Source organism: Protomyctophum bolini (assembly GCF_963924005.1).
Source record: "Protomyctophum bolini genome assembly, chromosome: 14".
In the NCBI taxonomy this organism is placed as follows: Eukaryota; Metazoa; Chordata; class Actinopteri; order Myctophiformes; family Myctophidae; genus Protomyctophum; species Protomyctophum bolini.
Window position 1 is genome coordinate 22738042 of NC_137875.1, and position 17680 is coordinate 22755721.

General features: G+C 44.1%; 2 protein-coding genes across 6 annotated transcripts in view; one reads left to right on the forward strand and one right to left on the reverse strand.

Annotated features, from left to right (window-relative positions):
* Nucleotides 1–17680, forward strand: part of LOC308327786 (long-chain fatty acid transport protein 2-like) — a 512892-nt gene that overhangs the window by 321969 nt on the left and 173243 nt on the right. The window lies entirely within an intron of this gene.
* Nucleotides 1–17680, reverse strand: part of ltbp1 (latent transforming growth factor beta binding protein 1) — a 150677-nt gene that overhangs the window by 63606 nt on the left and 69391 nt on the right. For 4 of the 5 annotated variants that reach the window (XM_080782387.1, XM_080782389.1, XM_080782386.1 and 1 more), the window contains exons 9-11: nucleotides 14153–14212; nucleotides 8122–8244; nucleotides 514–681 (exon numbers count right to left, since the gene is read on the reverse strand). In XM_080782387.1, coding sequence (XP_080638513.1) covers nucleotides 514–681; nucleotides 8122–8244; nucleotides 14153–14212 — 351 coding nt within the window. The remainder of the gene's footprint in view (nucleotides 1–513; nucleotides 682–8121; nucleotides 8245–14152; nucleotides 14213–17680) is intronic. The other variant, XM_080782388.1, reaches the window with a different exon arrangement.

Genomic DNA, 17680 nt, shown 5'->3' on the forward strand with positions numbered 1-17680 from the left:
AGCAAATAAATAAGGTAGTACAGTATGCATACATCTAAAGGACGGGTAGTAAAAACTGTAAATGACCATAATACATTTTTGTGAGGAGAATTATAGTGAATTGGTTGTAGTGAAGGCTTTAAAAAAATAGTGTAGGAAAAAACAATTAAAGCAACTACTTAGCAAAGCAGTGAAACTCATGCAGACAGAAGGTGTATAGGCTACTGGGGACAGTGAGAGTTTTTCTCAGAGAGTTCCTTTGACATAAAGTAATGGTCAAATACGGACTACCAGTATTTAATATTGGATATTGGTTAATGATTAATATCCGTCACACACCAAAAAACAGACCATCTACAAGCTCATGACATTTATAGATGAGCTATTTTTGTAGCGCGACACCGGTAAAGCAACAAAGTTGCAAGGCTTTTTGACACTTATTTCTTTCCTCAAAACATGTCTTTGTACACTCTCAACAGACTAACGTTCCTATAGCCCGCCATGGCTGATGTTTGATATGGTATATGGCCTTACCTGTTCCTGGGAGGGGGCATTTGTCACAGCGAGGGCCCCAGGCCTTGCCCACGCTGCAGCAGCACAGCTGTTTGCTGAGCTGAGCGGACACCGGATGCAAGCACTGCCTCCCAGAGCTCACCAAACGGAAACAAGCCCCTTTCTCCTCTTGGACGGCAGGCGTGTCCGCTGAGGAGCGCAGTAGGAGGAGGAGGAGGCGGCGGAGGATGGGAGGGGGAGGAGGCGAAGGAGGAGGAGGTGCGCCAGAGTGGAGGTGACACATACATGGATGGAGGGAAGGGGCGAGGGAAGAGAAAGAGAAGAAATAAAGAAGTCCCCTTCACCAAAGCAACCCTCCCTTTCCCACCTGCAAAACCCACAACACAGAGTTCTAACTTCTCACTCACGCACAGTCACATTGCAGATTGTTAATGTGACTCTTGAGAGTGTAAAAAAGGAGGATGGGTCAATTTTTACAAAAATCACCCCAGAGACTGTGTGTCTACAACAACATTTAAAGTGCTGGAAGTGGGAAATATTTCAGTGATAGTGGATGTGACAGACAAATGAAATATTTCAGTGTTTTGAGCTAAGAAGGAGAAGTCGACCACATTAAAGTAGGGCAAACCCTATACAAAACTCTTGTGTGCACGCACGCAGAATAACACAGACAGAAGGTCTTCTAGGAGGAAAAACTGGGGAAAAGAGGGGTTTCATGCCAATAGATCATGCACTATTGAATAGTCATTTGCTGGCTTGAATGAAAGCATGCAGCAGAGCTCATCACCAGGGGGTTACATCAGCTCTGAATGTCTTCACAATCAACTGGATCTAGCACACAGCACTATGGCATGGCCCCAAAGGAACACAGATCATTACAGGGCACTAACCTCCAAGAAGCACAACAAATATCGGGATAATCCATCCATGTATTTTCCCCACTTCTTTTCATCATCTTTCTTCTTAAACACTTAAAGTTCTTAAACGCTTAAATCCCTGTAGTCTTTGTTTTGTGAACTTGGTGGAATTGAAAATAAGGTTAACCTTTTTGTTTTATTATTTATTACATGATGATATAATATAGGAATTTGTTAGTAAAAATGTCTTGTATTTGTGGTGATTTCCTTGAGCTAGATGCTTGTGATAGGTTTCGTTAAAAGAGCTTTTGTTGTGGCAATTTTAATTTGTCTCTTGTCTCTTGGAAGAGAACAAAGAACACAGTGGCTTTTCCACTGGGGTTGAACCGGGTCGGTTCTTATTTCCCGCCTAACATTGAACCAGTTCAGAGTGTTCCCACTGAAATGACTTGGTTTGATTCATTGAAAATGGTGGTGAAAATGGTGGGCCCTATTGTAAACAAGTGTAATGCTTTATGCCGTTTATGGTGTCGTCCACTCACTGTTAACATTTTTTGTATTGAGTTGTACTTGAAATGTACTGTAATTCTGCAAACTGTTAACACTTTAATTGCCTGGGGTTATTTAATCCGTTACATTATAGCACCCAGTCGCGACTAGCGACTGGACAGCAGAGGGCCGTCTACCACAGGATGTTTTTTTATAATTAGACGGGATGATTTAGATCATTAACGTTATTAACGTTATAAGATTTTTGTTGTCGTCGGCTAAACAGGGGAGGGACATGTTTTATGACGTCTCACTGTTGCGCAACATCGAGGATTGCACAACAGGCGCTTCCAGGCTGTGGAGCGATGCTATCCGTTTTCATATCAATAAACTTCGTCTTTTGGATCAAACTTCGTCCTGGGCGTTACTAATAGAAAGGACAAAGAACTTAGTCCTGGGCGATGGGGGTGTTAATACATATTTCAATCAATCATTCAAAGGTTGGTTCAGGACTGGAACGAAGAAAAACAATGGCCGCCAGTTCCGTGAAAGCACCAAGGTTCCAAGAATCTAGAACGTAACCAGTTCTAGAGCCAAAGCTATTTTGGTGGAAAAGGGGCCACATAATTCTGAGCTGTAATTGAATGTATCATGTGGAATATACTGTAAACATAGTATAGTGTAAAATGGTGTCTTAAAAAAACGATGAGGGTTGGGCACTTTGTGCGCAGGACACGAAAAAATAAATCAACCAGAGAACTGGACTTGTGTTACTCAGACCACTCAAGTGGTGGTTAAGCTCTATATGCTTGCTTACTTGTTCACATGCTCTCTATGTTATGATATTTACATAGACATACTGTTTGCTTGACCACACACACACACACACACACACACACACACACACACACACACACACACACACACACACACACACACACACACACACACACACCCACAGCGGTGCAGAAGCTCGAAAATATCTACCTGTTTGTTGACTATATTTTGTCTACGACTCCACCTTTACAGACTAATTGTGCTTTGAAGTGTTGACAAAAAGGACAAAAAATACTGCAGTTGTCGAAGGACACGTTACGTGACACTATTTCTTTTTTTTGCTGAAGGATAAATTAGGCTTTGATGTCCATATTTTACCTCCAAATAGTAATGAGCAGAGAGAGTAAAAAGTTGTCGAAACCTGTTCCAATGTCTTCACTCAGCTAACATCTAGCTCCCTTGGGCAGCTTGTGTGTGCAATGATATTGTCAAAACAGACAGAAGATGTTCTCAGGTTTCTCTTGATTATGTTAAAGTGTGTGTGTGTGTGTGTGTGTGTGTGTGTGTGTGTGTGTGTGTGTGTGTGTGTGCACGTACGTGCGCGTACGTGCACGTACGTGCGCGTACGTGCACGTACGTGCGAGTGTGCGCTCCTGCGAGGGGGAACTTGATGACTACAGTTGCGTGCGTGCGTGCGTGCGTGCGTGCGTGCGTGCGTGCGTGCGTGCGTGCGTGCTTGCGTGCGTGCGTAGAGTAATCCCTGTCCCTCAACTCCTCAATAACAATTGTGATGGCGCCACTGTGTCTCAAACCTCAAGGCTCGGACAGTCACGGGAAATCGGCCATGACAAGCAACAATCATGCTCCCATACTCTGTTCCCTTCCCTCTGCTCCAGTCCTACAGTATGTCACCTCCTCTGATCCCCTTCCTCCAGAGACCTGCATATATGTACCCTCTCAGCCCTCACTCCAGACCCCCTGCACCAGCCATATCCATGCCAGTGATGGAGCCCAGCCAAAAAAAACAACTAGGACATCACACAGTCCTCCTGCCACTTAACTACTGTAGTTCACAGGCTGCATGGGGCCGACAGACATTAGACTTAAGACCGGAGGCCGATACTACAAATGCCTTCTAAGTCGATAGTTCTCACAATTGGGGACCCCCCAAACGAATTATCTATGAACTGGGGACCCTCCACCCTGACAAGCTATGGAATTGTAGGCATTACATTTTTACTCCGTCCATAGATACAGTGACACTTTAAGGACTTTAAGACCTTTTTAATAACAAATTGGCTAAATTAAGATTGTCAAATAATTTACATAATTAATATTGTCAAATAATTGACAATGCCTCGTGGGCTTGTAGATTGACTATTTTCACAGTGTTTTCCCAATTCTTATGTAAATAATTTGACAATATAATTTTTTCCAATTAGTCCTTAAATTGCCACTTTAGAAATGTGCCCTGTATGGTATACACTTATACACATACATCAACAGTAAACAAACCAACACACGTATAAGTGTAGGGGGAAATAATGTTGCCCATTTAGCTAATCATCTGAGGACCCACCCCCAAAATAATTTGGGGCCCCCCCTGGGTTGAGAACCACTGGGTTAGATGACCCACTCTGTTCACCATAACAAGATAGTTGTGGAATGTGTTGGAATTGGAACGGACGCACAGGGCCTACCATATTTGGAGGTGAATCACATATGGAATGGAGTGCTCAAATTATGTTTTATTTTTAAAACGCTTTAGCCTCGAAATGTGGACACTGCACAAGCAGAATAGTTTCACAGTTACTGTACGGATGTGTCGCAACGTGATAAAAAGGTTAAATGCCATTTTACTACACATGGAAAGCATTCTTTTATGAGTCTGCACTCGCAGTACTCTTGCAGCAGACTGTGAGACAGAGTGATGACTCATTCCACGACATGGTTCATATTAGCTCAGCTAATAATGATGACTTCAGATTGGTTGTAATTAACCCATTAAGACCTGAGGCCTCTACGAGTACTCTATCTTTCTAGAGTCTAGACGTTCAAAATAGCAGCTATTTTTACAATTTAATATCTGCTATTTTTGAACAGCCGACGCAAACGTCTAAAATGCTTTCCCGGTTTTAACGGGTTAAAGTGACGGACCTTCCAAGACCGGGGCGGCGGCGGTGGCTCAGGGGCAGAGTGGCCGGATGGTAACCACAAGGTTGCCAGTTCGAACCCGGGCTCCCCCAGAGTTAGTGTCGAAGTGTCCTTGAGCAAGACACTGAACCCCAAATCTATCTGAACTACAGTGGTGCATGACAAGTATGACAGTGCTGATAAGAAGCATACACACACTCTGTGAATATCATATAAAAGGTTGTGTGTGTGTGTGTGTGTGTGTGTGTGTGTGTGTGTGTGTGTGTGTGTGTGTGTGTAAGAGAGAGAGAACCAGGAATCGGTTCCATCACATTTGAAACAGTTTCCAGGTTTTCATCCCACTGTGTGTGTGTGTGGACTTTACACCTGCTATGCAATTAAAGGTTGCATAAGGTTCTCAAACCTTTTTCATTTCAGGGACAACCATAAGTTCCATTTGGAACCCCCCTACAGTAATCGTTAAGGGGAACCGTTAAGGAATCAGATCTCTAAGAGGGAACCGTTAAGGAACCAGATCTCTAAGAGGGAACCGTTAAGGAATCAGATCTCTAAGAGGGATTCGTTAAGGAACCAGATCTCTAAGAGGGAACCGTTAAGGAACCAGATCTCTAAGAGGGATTCGTTAAGGAACCAGATCTCTAAGAGGGAACCGTTAAGGAACCAGATCTCTAAGAGGGAACCGTTAAGGAATCAGATCTCTAAGAGGGATTCGTTAAGGAACCAGATCTCTAAGAGGGAATCGTTAAGGAACCAGATCTCTAAGAGGGAATCGTTAAGGAACCAGATCTCTAAGAGGGATTCGTTAAGGAACCAGATCTCTAAGAGGGAATCGTTAAGGAACCAGATCTCTAAGAGGGATTCGTTAAGGAACCAGATCTCTAAGAGGGATTCGTTAAGGAACCAGATCTCTAAGAGGGATTCGTTAAGGAACCAGATCTCTAAGAGGGAATCGTTAAGGAACCAGATCTCTAAGAGGGATTCGTTAAGGAACCAGATCTCTAAGAGGGATTCGTTAAGGAACCAGATCTCTAAGAGGGAACCGTTAAGGGACCAGATCTCTAAGAGGGAATCGTTAAGGAACCAGATCTCTAAGAGGGAACCGTTAAGGAACCAGATCTCTAAGAGGGAATCGTTAAGGAACCAGAATTGTTTACATTTCCAAAGGTTCCCAACGCTACTAGTATGTTGTAGGCGGCTTTCCGACTGATCCACCAGCCTGTGTGATCTGGGACAGTGAGTCTCATTCTTTAAAAAATATCAATGATCCACTATTTGATACGATTTTCATCACTGTAACATTATTTAATCTAATCAAATTCAACTCTGATGAGTGTGCATTTGTACACTCTGAGTTACAGTCCACATGGTTCCAAAATATCAATTATTTAGGTCCCCCTGCCCCTCCCCAGTTACCCCTGAGGGTTCCTGCCTGGACCCCACATTCTGCTACTGCTACTCCAACACAAAGGTAGAAACGCTAAATTGTCAGAAGCGATTATGTTACAAATATTTAAAAAAACAATGTTAGTTTTCCAGTTTATGGCCCAAAAATGGAGTGGACCGAGACCATCGTGATAACATGCTGGAACAGCGAATGGAATGGGGTTCCTGTTGAATTAATTAATACCTGTCCATGTTCATAGAGGGGTATCTAAATAAGATTGATCTAAGTAAGATTGGGGGGGGTGTGGGGGTGTTAGAGACACAATGGTGGGCCGTCTCTGATTAATTTCCCCAAGTCTCCCGTCTCCATGTAAGGACACGCTGGATGCTGGGCTCCTTGGAGTCATGGGCAACGTACGTGGTGATAAATGGCTGCCCGCACAGCCTTCATTAGCCGTGAGATAAATAGAGGACAGCCAAGAGACACATGGCCAGGAATCACAACACCGAATGGAGTGAATCCTTTAACCCATTCTGACCTGAGATCAGATTCATACGAGGTTTCCACTGGACACACACTGGTCTGATTAACCCATTCTGACCTGAGATCAGATTCTAAAAATGTCAGTCGTTCTTCGATTTTTCAAAAATAGCAGACCTACAAGCTCGTAGCGCGCCACTCGGTGGCGCGATATGAGCTTGTAGATCTGCTATTTTTCAATAGCTAAAGCATAACATGATGCTAACACCAAAATGGGTGCCCGGTCAGAATGGGTTAAATAGGCGAGGTGATAGAAAACGTTTACTCTCACAGAGAGAAGCTTATTGGATCCACACGTTAAAGAAGACAATGCATTTCCAAAAGGTCTTACATAAGAGTTCATGTTGAATTGCTTTGTATAGCCTATAACTGACTGTATACTTGTGTGGGTTTGTAATTTGAGAAGTACTAATAATATATGTTTTTAAAACCTTACTATTTGGTTTACAACATAATAAGGTCACGATTGAAGGACGTTGTTGATTAGTTGAGCTACATCCAAAACAATGCGTGAGAGTGACACACACCAGGCCCTCTCAGTCCATCTAAACGTCATCTCTTCCCTTCCTGAGAGTCACACACACCAGGCCCTCTCAGTCCATCTAAACGTCATCTCTTCCCTTCCTGACCATCTCTTTCTGTTTTTGCTCCTCCTTCCAGATATGAAAAATGAGATCTGTGGGCCTTGGTAATATGTTGTGGCTCGTGCTCCAATCCATGCTCATGGGGGAGAATCTGATTAATATGATAAACGCCATGCTTCCATCCATGCACTTTCATTTGTTTCCCTCCCGCATTTATATGCATGTCAACAAACGCACAGTGTTAGCAGATGCATTCACAGCTTTTTGTCTATGCGTACATTGGAAGTGCCGACGGTGAAATGAAAAACGTCCGACGTGTGTGTGTGTGTGTGTGTGTGTGTGTGTTTCCTGCGTCTTTTGGAAAACATCAGTCATATTATGTTGCAGGAACATGACCAAGGATGCAATTCTGTGGTTCAGAAACCAGCATGCAAATATGATTTTGTGTCACGATTTCTGTTCAAATATACAGATGAGAGGAGAGTCCATGGCAGAGGAGAGGAGAGCAGTGGTTCTCAACCTTTTCAGACCGTCCCCAGTTAAAATAAAATCTTTCTTATGTTATTTGACAATTTGGCCAATATTTGACCAGTTTTTATAGTATAGTTTTTCTTTTTAGGTATTAGGTATTAAAAGTCCTTAAATTGTCACTTTACCATTATCTGGGGACCCCGTGTCCGCCCGGGGGTCCCGACCTACAGGTTGAGAACCACAGAGTAGCGGAGAGCAGAGGCCAATGCAGAGGAGAGGAGAGGAGAGGAGAGGAGAGGAGAGGAGAGGAGAGGAGAGGAGAGGAGAGGAGAGGAGAGGAGAGGAATGGATGATTTGGGTGTTCCAGACTTACGTATGCAGGTGGAGAGTGTGGGGTCAGGAACGTAGTCAGCCTTACATCTGCATCTGTAGCTGCCCAGTGTGTTCAGGCACTCTCCATTGGGACACACTCCCTGGAGCTGGCACTCGTTAAAGTCTGCGAATCAACATAAGTGCACATAATAACACAATTATTGTTAATTAGTCCCAATGTTCGCTTTAGCCGTCTGTACCACTGTTATTAAAGGCTGTACTGCTTTTATTTGGCCAATGTTCTCTTTATTATGTTTGCATTATGTTTTACGTTTGCAGTGTCACTAAGTACATTTACTTACAGTAAGTACTGTACTTAACTACACTTTTGATGTATTTGTACTCTACTTGAGAATTTCCAATTTCAAATACTTTGACTTCTACTCCACTACATTTTACTTTTACTCAACCGACTCGACACTGCACCCTGTGGTGGTGTGGAACGCGCGTGTCAAATTTGAAGTCGGTGGGGCGAACGTTTCTCGAGTTACGTGGATTACAGACGTATGTACAGACATACAGAGATTTTTTTGAAATATATAATTTTATTAATTTTATAACAAAATAAAACAAATCTAAGAAATTCCATGAACAAATAAGCGTTGTCCGCTTGTAGATCTGCTGTTTTCAGTAGTATGGGTCCCGGGCAAACGTCTAATCTCTCTTTTGGATCTCGACCTGAAAAGTTTGGGCTCCTCTGGGTTAATGCAAGGGAAGATCAACTGAGACCAGGAGAAACATTCTGGTTCCCATTCAGCAACACCAGCTGCCGCTTAAAATGTGATAAACACGACCTATTTTTGTTTTGATATATTCGGTTTTCCAATATGAATTTGGTTATAGACAAACGCTGAATTTGAAGCATGTGTTGGGGAATTTCAGTCCAAAATCTTTTAGCTTCCAAGATTCCATCTGTTCTTTTTCCACTTCTTCTGTTGTTCTAAAGGTCCAGGATTTGAACCTAGCGTGTGCAATCATCCTTGATTATACCGGTTTTCTCGCAATGATGTTCAAAAAGGTTGTTCCCTGTATTAAAACCAGGAAAACATCTGTGTCATCATTGACTCATTTTAGATTTTAGCGTTGGTAAAGCTTTGAATATAGCTATAATTTTTTTAAACTAACATTTTTAAACTCAAATCTCAGCTTCTGGGGGTTTCCTGAAATGAAATATTTGGAGGTAGGCAAATGCATATATAAATGCAGAAAATTGCTAGGATTTAGAAGATTTTTTTTTAATCTGGTTAATTTGCCAAATCCAGGGCCAGGATAAGCAGAATGCACACACAGGAGATGTGAATAATAATGCTACTGCATACAGTACGCGGTAGGCGACAGGCAGCCTATCATTTTGAGAGGTTTCATGCGGACCATGAATATTTCATGGGGTTGCATCATAGTGCATGCCTTTACCAGAGGAGGACGTTCCATTTAGCGCTGTCAAACAGTGCCAGAATCACTTGGATCTTATTGCAGGTGACATTTTCCATCCTCGGGGCAGGTGAACGAGGGCATTTCTGAAACCTGTCTAGCTTCGCGGGACAGTTGATCCAAATCACCTTTTTTTATGCACAGAACCTCAAAAGCAGGTGAGGATAAAGGTGTCAGCGTTTTTTGTTTTCTCTCCACAACATCAACCTCTCCTGCCAGGAATATCAATGACGGGCGGCCGCCGCATCCTGTTTAATTAAAGAGCCAAAGCATGTTTCCAGCAGCATATATAACATCTGTTCCTCCAGGCCACACCCATCGAGGCTGTCAATCACCCCCCCAACACATGATAATTATCCCCGAGGCCATAAAAGGCCTTTTGCGATGAACCGAGGAGAAAGAGGGGGAGATTGGATTGAATCTCTGAGTGCTGTTTTGGCGCCTCAGGTGACACCGGCCATCACATATCACGTGTGACGTAAATAACCACTTTCTTCCCCCAAACCGTACTCTGTAATATCCGAGGTGGACCGTTTTCTGATTAAGATCATTTTTCACGTGTCCCTTTACTGGACAGCACAGATGGGGACTAACAACACAACTGGGATAGGAGAGCACTCACATGCAGTGGTGGAAAGTAACTAAGTACATTTAGTTAGTACTTACTTAAGTATTAGTACTTTACTTGAGTATTTCCAATTTCCAATACTTTTACTTCTACTTCACTACATTTTGGATCCAAATATTGTACTTTTACGCCAATACATTTATTTGAAAACTTATAGTTACTAGTTACTTCGTAGATTTTGATTATTATTACAAAACATACATCAACCACTTCTTGGTAAAGCATGGCCCACGCCAAAAGATTCTATGTATACTTTAGCAAGACAGTGGTTCCCAAATCCAAAAAAGGAATTTTGGGTCTAGTGAAAATAGCAGATCTACAAGTTCACAACGTGTCGCTTCACACCGCAATGTGAGATTGTATTGTATTGTATTTTCACTACTTCTTAAACATTTGTTTGCTAATTTATGGAATTTCTTCGATTTTTCTTCATGAAATTACTGAAAGAAAAAATCTGTTTAAAAAAAACAAGAAAAACCACACAAAATGTAGGAAACAAAAAATAAAGGGACCCATAGAAATGTGTCCGCGACGCACAAATGGGTCCCGACCCAGTGTTTGGGAACCAGTGCTGTAGGATGCACCTGTAAACTATGTGAAATCAGTGCCCTCTGAAGAGCCGGGCAGTGTGCCAGGGACCTGGCACTACACACAGAGCATCAGGTGAACTCCATCAACTCACTGACACATTATCTCACATCTGTTTAATTATGCGTGCAACACCTACATACGCGTACCGTGCGGACAGAACAGCACACACCGACAGGCCCGCGACATGGACAAGCTGGCGACCGGGAGAAGACGTGCACAGGCCGTGTTGTGCATGTGCCTACATGCACACGCATGCACGGAACGAGCACCCAAGCACACGCGGACACCGTATGCAGAGGAACACGCGCAGGCACAGACTGTCTGTATGTGTGTATTGCACACACGCTAGCTTTGTAAAAGCTAGAGCAATCCTCCACTTTGATGCACTCCCTCATACTGCTCCCAGACACAGTGGCACCACATCTGGTGGTGAGTAAACACACACACACACACACACACACACACACACACACACGCACACACACACACACACACACACACACACACCTACAGTAGCTGCAACCCAAGTAGAACAGAGATACAAGGTATGTGGGCAGAAGACAATAGGAATGGAGGGAATTGTAGTAACGAAATGAGAAGAAGAAGAAGAAGAAGAAGAAGAGTTGTTGTGGATTACAGCGAGACACGGCACCTCAAGAGGGAGAGCCAAGTATGGGACTCTGCTTCACACACACACACACACACACACACACGCACACACACTGGCAGCGCTCCGACGACTCGGCAGCAGCAGGTCTCGGCTCTCCTTTCAGAGCCCTCTCCCCGCTAGCCGCAGGCCTGGCAACCACCAGGGTGCCGTGGCACCGCGCCACGCCAAAACAACCAGTGGTGACAGTGAAACCTGGACCCTCTGTTGGTGCTGTCAGGAGCCGCAAAGCTTACGTCAGTGTGGTCGCTGCGGAGACCAATGTTTTTACGGCGTGGCTCTGAAGGAGCTGAACCGTCTAGAAATAGGTCTGTCTGTGTGGGTCTGTCTGTGAGTCTGTGTGTTTGTCTGGGGCAAATCACAAACCGCTCTCGGCGCCAAATTTAATTTCACGCTGCCAGTAGGCCAAGGCAGTACGTCCGCTCATTTCTTTCCCCACATGTTTTATATTATTGATCATATTTAACTTTTATATCATAAAGTGAAAGTCAATGGCGGTTGGGATGGAGCTGAATCCTTGGCGAACGTATTACGTTACAGACTGTTGGTAGACCCCGTCTTGCTTACTTCAGCCACCATGTGACTAAGCTTCTTTGGCACATACGTAGGTCCTCATTCACAACCAAAATGTACGCACAGGTGTAAAGGAGATGCGTAATGATATCGTATTTATCCGTCCTCTCAAGCTACGATTAGGTCCCGTGTTATTCAGGGAAGCTGGTGTAATCACTTCATTTGTGCGGATCGCCGGGTGTACCCTTTGCGCATTTTTCCCAAGCGATTCCCCTGGTGTCGCCTGGTTTGATGGAACATCCACACCACACCATATAAGGCAACAGGAAATATCGAAATATGTCATCATAGCCTGTACAGATCAAGTTATACAACAGTGAACCGCGATGAGCTTGTAGAGCAGTTCATTTTGACAGGCGGGTCTCTGAACGGACAGATCTTCAAGCAAACAGCGCAAGTTATATGTATATAATTATAAACTAAACTTGCCAACTTGGCACGCATTGCTTCACTCCTTGTTAAATGTCAGAATGTTAATAAGTTAACTGATGTTACAGTTACTTTCACATATGAGAAAGAAGTTAATTTGTACAGTTCACCACACGACCAAATGCTATATTAAAACTCGTCAATGATAAAAGCCCTTACTGATGAATTGCCATGCACTGCAGGGTTATAAAAAAAAAGAAAGAACAATTGCACACTCGCCTGCAGAGGTAAAATAGATATCCGATACTTTTTTTTATCAGAGCTGCATTGATTCATGCGGGGAAGGTCCGTCTTTTAGATTAATATCATCTCACTGTCATCTGTCTGAATGCCATGTGGAGAATGGATTTGTTCTGATCATGGACACGTAGGCATATAGAGGATGCACACACACACACACGCACACGCACACACACACGCACACACACACGCCCCACACACACACACACACACACACACACACACACACACACACACACACACACACACACACACACACACACACACACCTCCAAAATCCTCATCTTCACTCTTTTCTTGAGGATAATTATGACTGACAGGGTGAGGACAGGTTCAAAAGCCACTTGTCGAGAGCAGGCCTGATTCTCTCAAGAGCTGTCCAACCGTCCACTGTGATCACATCCACATGTGATACTGGTGAGGGAGATTTATAAACTATCACACACAGTCAGACATCTACATGGAAACCACGCTGTTGGTAGACCCTGTCTTGTTTACTTCAGCCACCATGTGCCTAGGCTTGGGAACCGGAGGAACAGGATCAAACATTGAGGACCAAGGAATCGGTTCCATCACATTCTGAACCGTTTCTGGAACCGTTTTTATCACACTGTCAGAGCTGTTCACATAACCACCATAACTCTGAGAGTGTACAAATAGTTCCGGTTGTACACTCTCAGAGTTACAGACCTGTTGGGGTCCTCCCTATAGGGAGATGTATAAACTATGGCAGTGGCTTCTCTCACACCTCAAACCCTGCCTCTCTGAATACATCAAATATCTGATAAGTGACGAGAAGAAATTAAGGATGAAATAAACTAAGAAATTAAGGCAAGAAAGAAAGAAAGAAAGAACGGGTGTAGCACCACCAGATGGCACTCTCTGCAGGTACAGCCCACAAAGCGCAAAGAGAGAGAGTGTGTCGAACGCAGGGACCACATGTGTGAAAACAAGCACGCTGGGGAGAGGGGAGAGAGAGAGAGAGAGAGAGAGAGATAATGATCTCCTTGTCAAAAAGACATACGCATTTCATCTCCATGACTTTTTGCTAGTATTCCCCTTTATTCAAAATGTTTTCTCTCTCTCTCTCTCTCTGTTGCAGGGTTTCTGTATGCGCGCATGGTCTCTCTCTCTCTCTGTTGCAGGGTTTCTGTATGCGCGCATGGTCTCTCTCTCTCTCTGTTGCAGGGTTTCTGTATGCGCGCATGGTGACAAATGACTTGTTTGAGCCTCATTTCTCTCAGCTGATGCCACTGAGAAAACAATGTACTTTCTTCCCTCGCCCTCTGTGGGAGTCACACATAAAGTAAACAATGCCGGTGCAGCAGGAGCGGTGTTGAACGATGTGGCATGGAGTGTGTGTACGTGTGTGTGCGCGTGTGTGTGTGTGTGTGTGTGTGTGTGTGTGTGTGTGTGCGCGTGTGTGTGTGTGTGTGTGTGCGTGCGTGTGTGTGTGAGGTGCTGTACTCTTACCTTGGCAATGAGAGTTGTTGATGCGCTTGTAGCCCTGGGGGCAGTCGATCAGCGGGATGGCTAAAGAGAATATTGAAGAGATTGATTGAAATAATATGAGATAGAATGAGATATGTTGATAGAAAATTGTAGAGACAAGGAGAAAAATACGTTACATGTTAACACTTAGACTGCGGCCGTGTGGCCACAAGTGGTAAATAGCTTGCGCGGGGCCGGAATTGGGGAGATTACAACTCAAGTACTTCCGAGGAGGCTTGAAGACCTCCATTGTAAGAAAAGGCTAATGCTAGCGTTAGCTCACACTAGCTATCTTTCTCGAGAAACGTTTATATTTCAATCGTGATGAAAATTCAGAAATCAGATCCGAACCTCGGATGTCTGATCAGCACAATGGACAGCGACATAGTTTTCGAGAGAGCCAAAGAAGATCCTAATTATAGTAGTCTACGCATGCACGAGCGTGTTCCATTCAGGGCAAAAAGTTGTTTCAGATCCACATAAAGTGATATAAAACGTATATATACGTCAATCGCAGACAACAGACGGCTATTAATTAAGACCGGGAAATAATCTGTGTAATTTAAAAAACAGCATATACCCTCGCTCAGATATCATACATTTTACAAGTAGGCCTACATGTGCACAGGCATAAGTGCATGTTTCTTCACGTTCACACAACCAAACAAAATATAATCTATTGTCATTGTGATGTGAAGGCTAACTGCACAGCGAGAGAAGGTAAGGTGGTTGTTACTCTGGTTTATCACAAATGACAGGGTGTTGTATGTAGCCTTTGCCCCACTTTGATCTCCAATCACTAATTCATGGCGTTGCTTTCGAGAGCAATACCTCAGCATATTACCAGCTAGCTGTTCTGGTGACTAGCATAGCATCACTGCTCATGTTCTGGTAAATAGCATAGCATCACTGCTCATGCCGAAGGGAAATTAGATTTTGGCCAAATGGAAATATTCACCATATACAGTAAAAAAAAATAAAGTATAAAAAAATCCTCATTTGCATCTGGTGGTTTGGTCAGTGCTCAGTCTCGGAAGCACAACCAATCAAATCAATGAAATGATCAGATTGATGCAGCCAGGTCCTAGCAGATCACATTAGAATGAAATGATCAGATTGATGCAGCCAGGTCCTAGCAGATCACATTAGACTGAAATGATCAGATTGATGCAGCTAGGTCCTAGCAGATCACATTATAATGAAATTATCAGATTGATGCAGCCAGGTCCTAGCAGATCACATTAGAATGAAATGATCAGATTGATGCAGCCAGGTCCTAGCAGATCACATTAGACTGAAATGATCAGATTGATGCAGCTAGGTCCTAGCAGATCACATTATAATGAAATTATCAGATTGATGCAGCCAGGTCCTAGCAGATCACATTAGAATGAAATGATCAGATTGATGCAGCCTTTAAATAGATTGTCATTCCCTCTGGTCATTGAACTTCCAGGGCAAAACAGGTGTAAGACATCGTCCCCTCCATCCCCCTCCCTGCTACTTCCAAATGCCAAACATCATATATTCATGCCGCTTCATCTTGGGAAAGGTTGACACTAATTACTTGCATGGTAAAATGCCACAGAATGCAGCCAACATCTGGTTGACAAGTTCTCTGGTTGAGTTTGAAAGAGAGAAAGCGAGTGAAGGGCAGGGGGGTGGGACCGTGGGGGGGGTGAGATAGAGGGAGAGGGGCGACGAGAGAGCTAAGATAGAGAGGGAGGGGGCTTAGATACAGTAGATAGAACAACACCAGAATGAGACAGAGGCAGAGAGAGAGAGATACAAGCATTCAGAGCTAGATAGTAAACAACAGCCACAGACAGCGTGTGCAAGGGAGAGAACAAGAGACGGAGAGAGAGAGAGAGAGAGAGAGAGAGAGAGAGAGAGAGAGAGAGGGAGGGAGAGAGAGAGAGAGAGAGGGAGAGGGAGAGAAGACACATAGCATGATGACATGGGGAGAAAGGTAAAGAGAATATGACAGAGGCAGAGGCAGCCTGAGGACAGGTTCCTGAAAGGTATTGAAATCACATTTCCTGTGTTACCCCTGGCTCAGAATAAAGCCACCCACTTTTAAGCTGAGAGGAGTGACACGGGCTGGAAAAGTCAAACTCCAAACTCTCCTTGTGCGGCTAAGTGGCTCTAGACTTGTAAGAGGCTAGTGGCGGACAAAGGCACCCAGTGGCGAGGTGGTACCCAAATACCTGCAAGGAGATTGTTAACTTACTCAACAGGAGAACAACAAGGCCATGTTTGTTTGCGGGTAAAGCCCAATTTATATACCAGCTACAAGTGTCTCCAGGGCACAATGAGGTGGTTCATGGCATGTCTAACCCTACGCCCCTGCCATTCCTGGGGACGAAACAGAGGGAGGGGGAACACTGGGAACCACAGTCCTCTCTGTTTGGTCTGTTAAGAAATAATATAGACTTGGCAATGGAGAGGCCAGGAGAATAACTCTCTCTTTCTATACTGTTTTGTGTGGTTCAGTGATCGGGGGTTGTTGTTTCAGTTTGACACAGTTATATAAACCCTAACATTTTCACCTACTCCTAAGCAACAAGAGGGGACCGATAGCTAAACAGAGTCATCCAAGGTAAAGCGTTTTCAACTGTAATACGATGTGAATCAAAGAGAGTTGATATAGACGAGGGAGGCCCCGCAGAGTCCAGAACCAAATAAGCTGCTTTGCTATTATATGATAGCGATCAAATGAAAGGCTTTAATCTATTTGTGGAGAGCTCTCTGTGCTAATGGTGCTTTGATATCTGTCTGAGAGGCGGAGGAAGGGATAGTTCTCTGGGACAAATTAGCTTTTTATTTACTTCCTCTGAAGTCATTCAAGTGAAACTAGTATACCCCCCGCCCTAACACGCAACTGCCTCCCACGTCTGAGTTTAAAGGGAACCCTCGCAAACATGCAAATACACAATTGTCAGGACGGACGCAAGCCCACACACACTCAATGGTACGTGCGTCTTCTCATGCTCTAAGTCCCATAACTTTGGCTTTTGGGAGAAATTTCAATTTTCTATAAAAGGGAGCCGGGAGTTTGGGACGTCTACCAGCTACTGCACATGGAACGGAGCTTCAGCCAAGTTCCTAATCTACTTCCCCTCTCTCCTGCCTACTCTGGCTAACAACCTCTCTAAAATAAGCCACAAGGGGGCAGGAAGCAAGGAGTGAGGGGGTGGTGGTGGGACGGGGGGCACACCGAATGCCACAGAGGCATTTAGTGCCCACCCCCCCCCCCCCCTCCGGAAATAAACCCCAGGGTGAACGTCGCCCGTCTTTTTATACCCAGATAAACACAAGGGCGGTGTAATGTTCTTCACTCGCAGTGACTCGGCTGCTTTATTCTGCCTGCTGCCAGCTGATGCACAGCGTCGGTGCACTTTAACCACTCAAACACTCTACTCTTAGTAAAGGGACCTGAGTTACAACTTAACTGTATTTTGACCCATATTCAGCTATTAGTGTAGATTTTCGTCTTACCCAAACATTTCA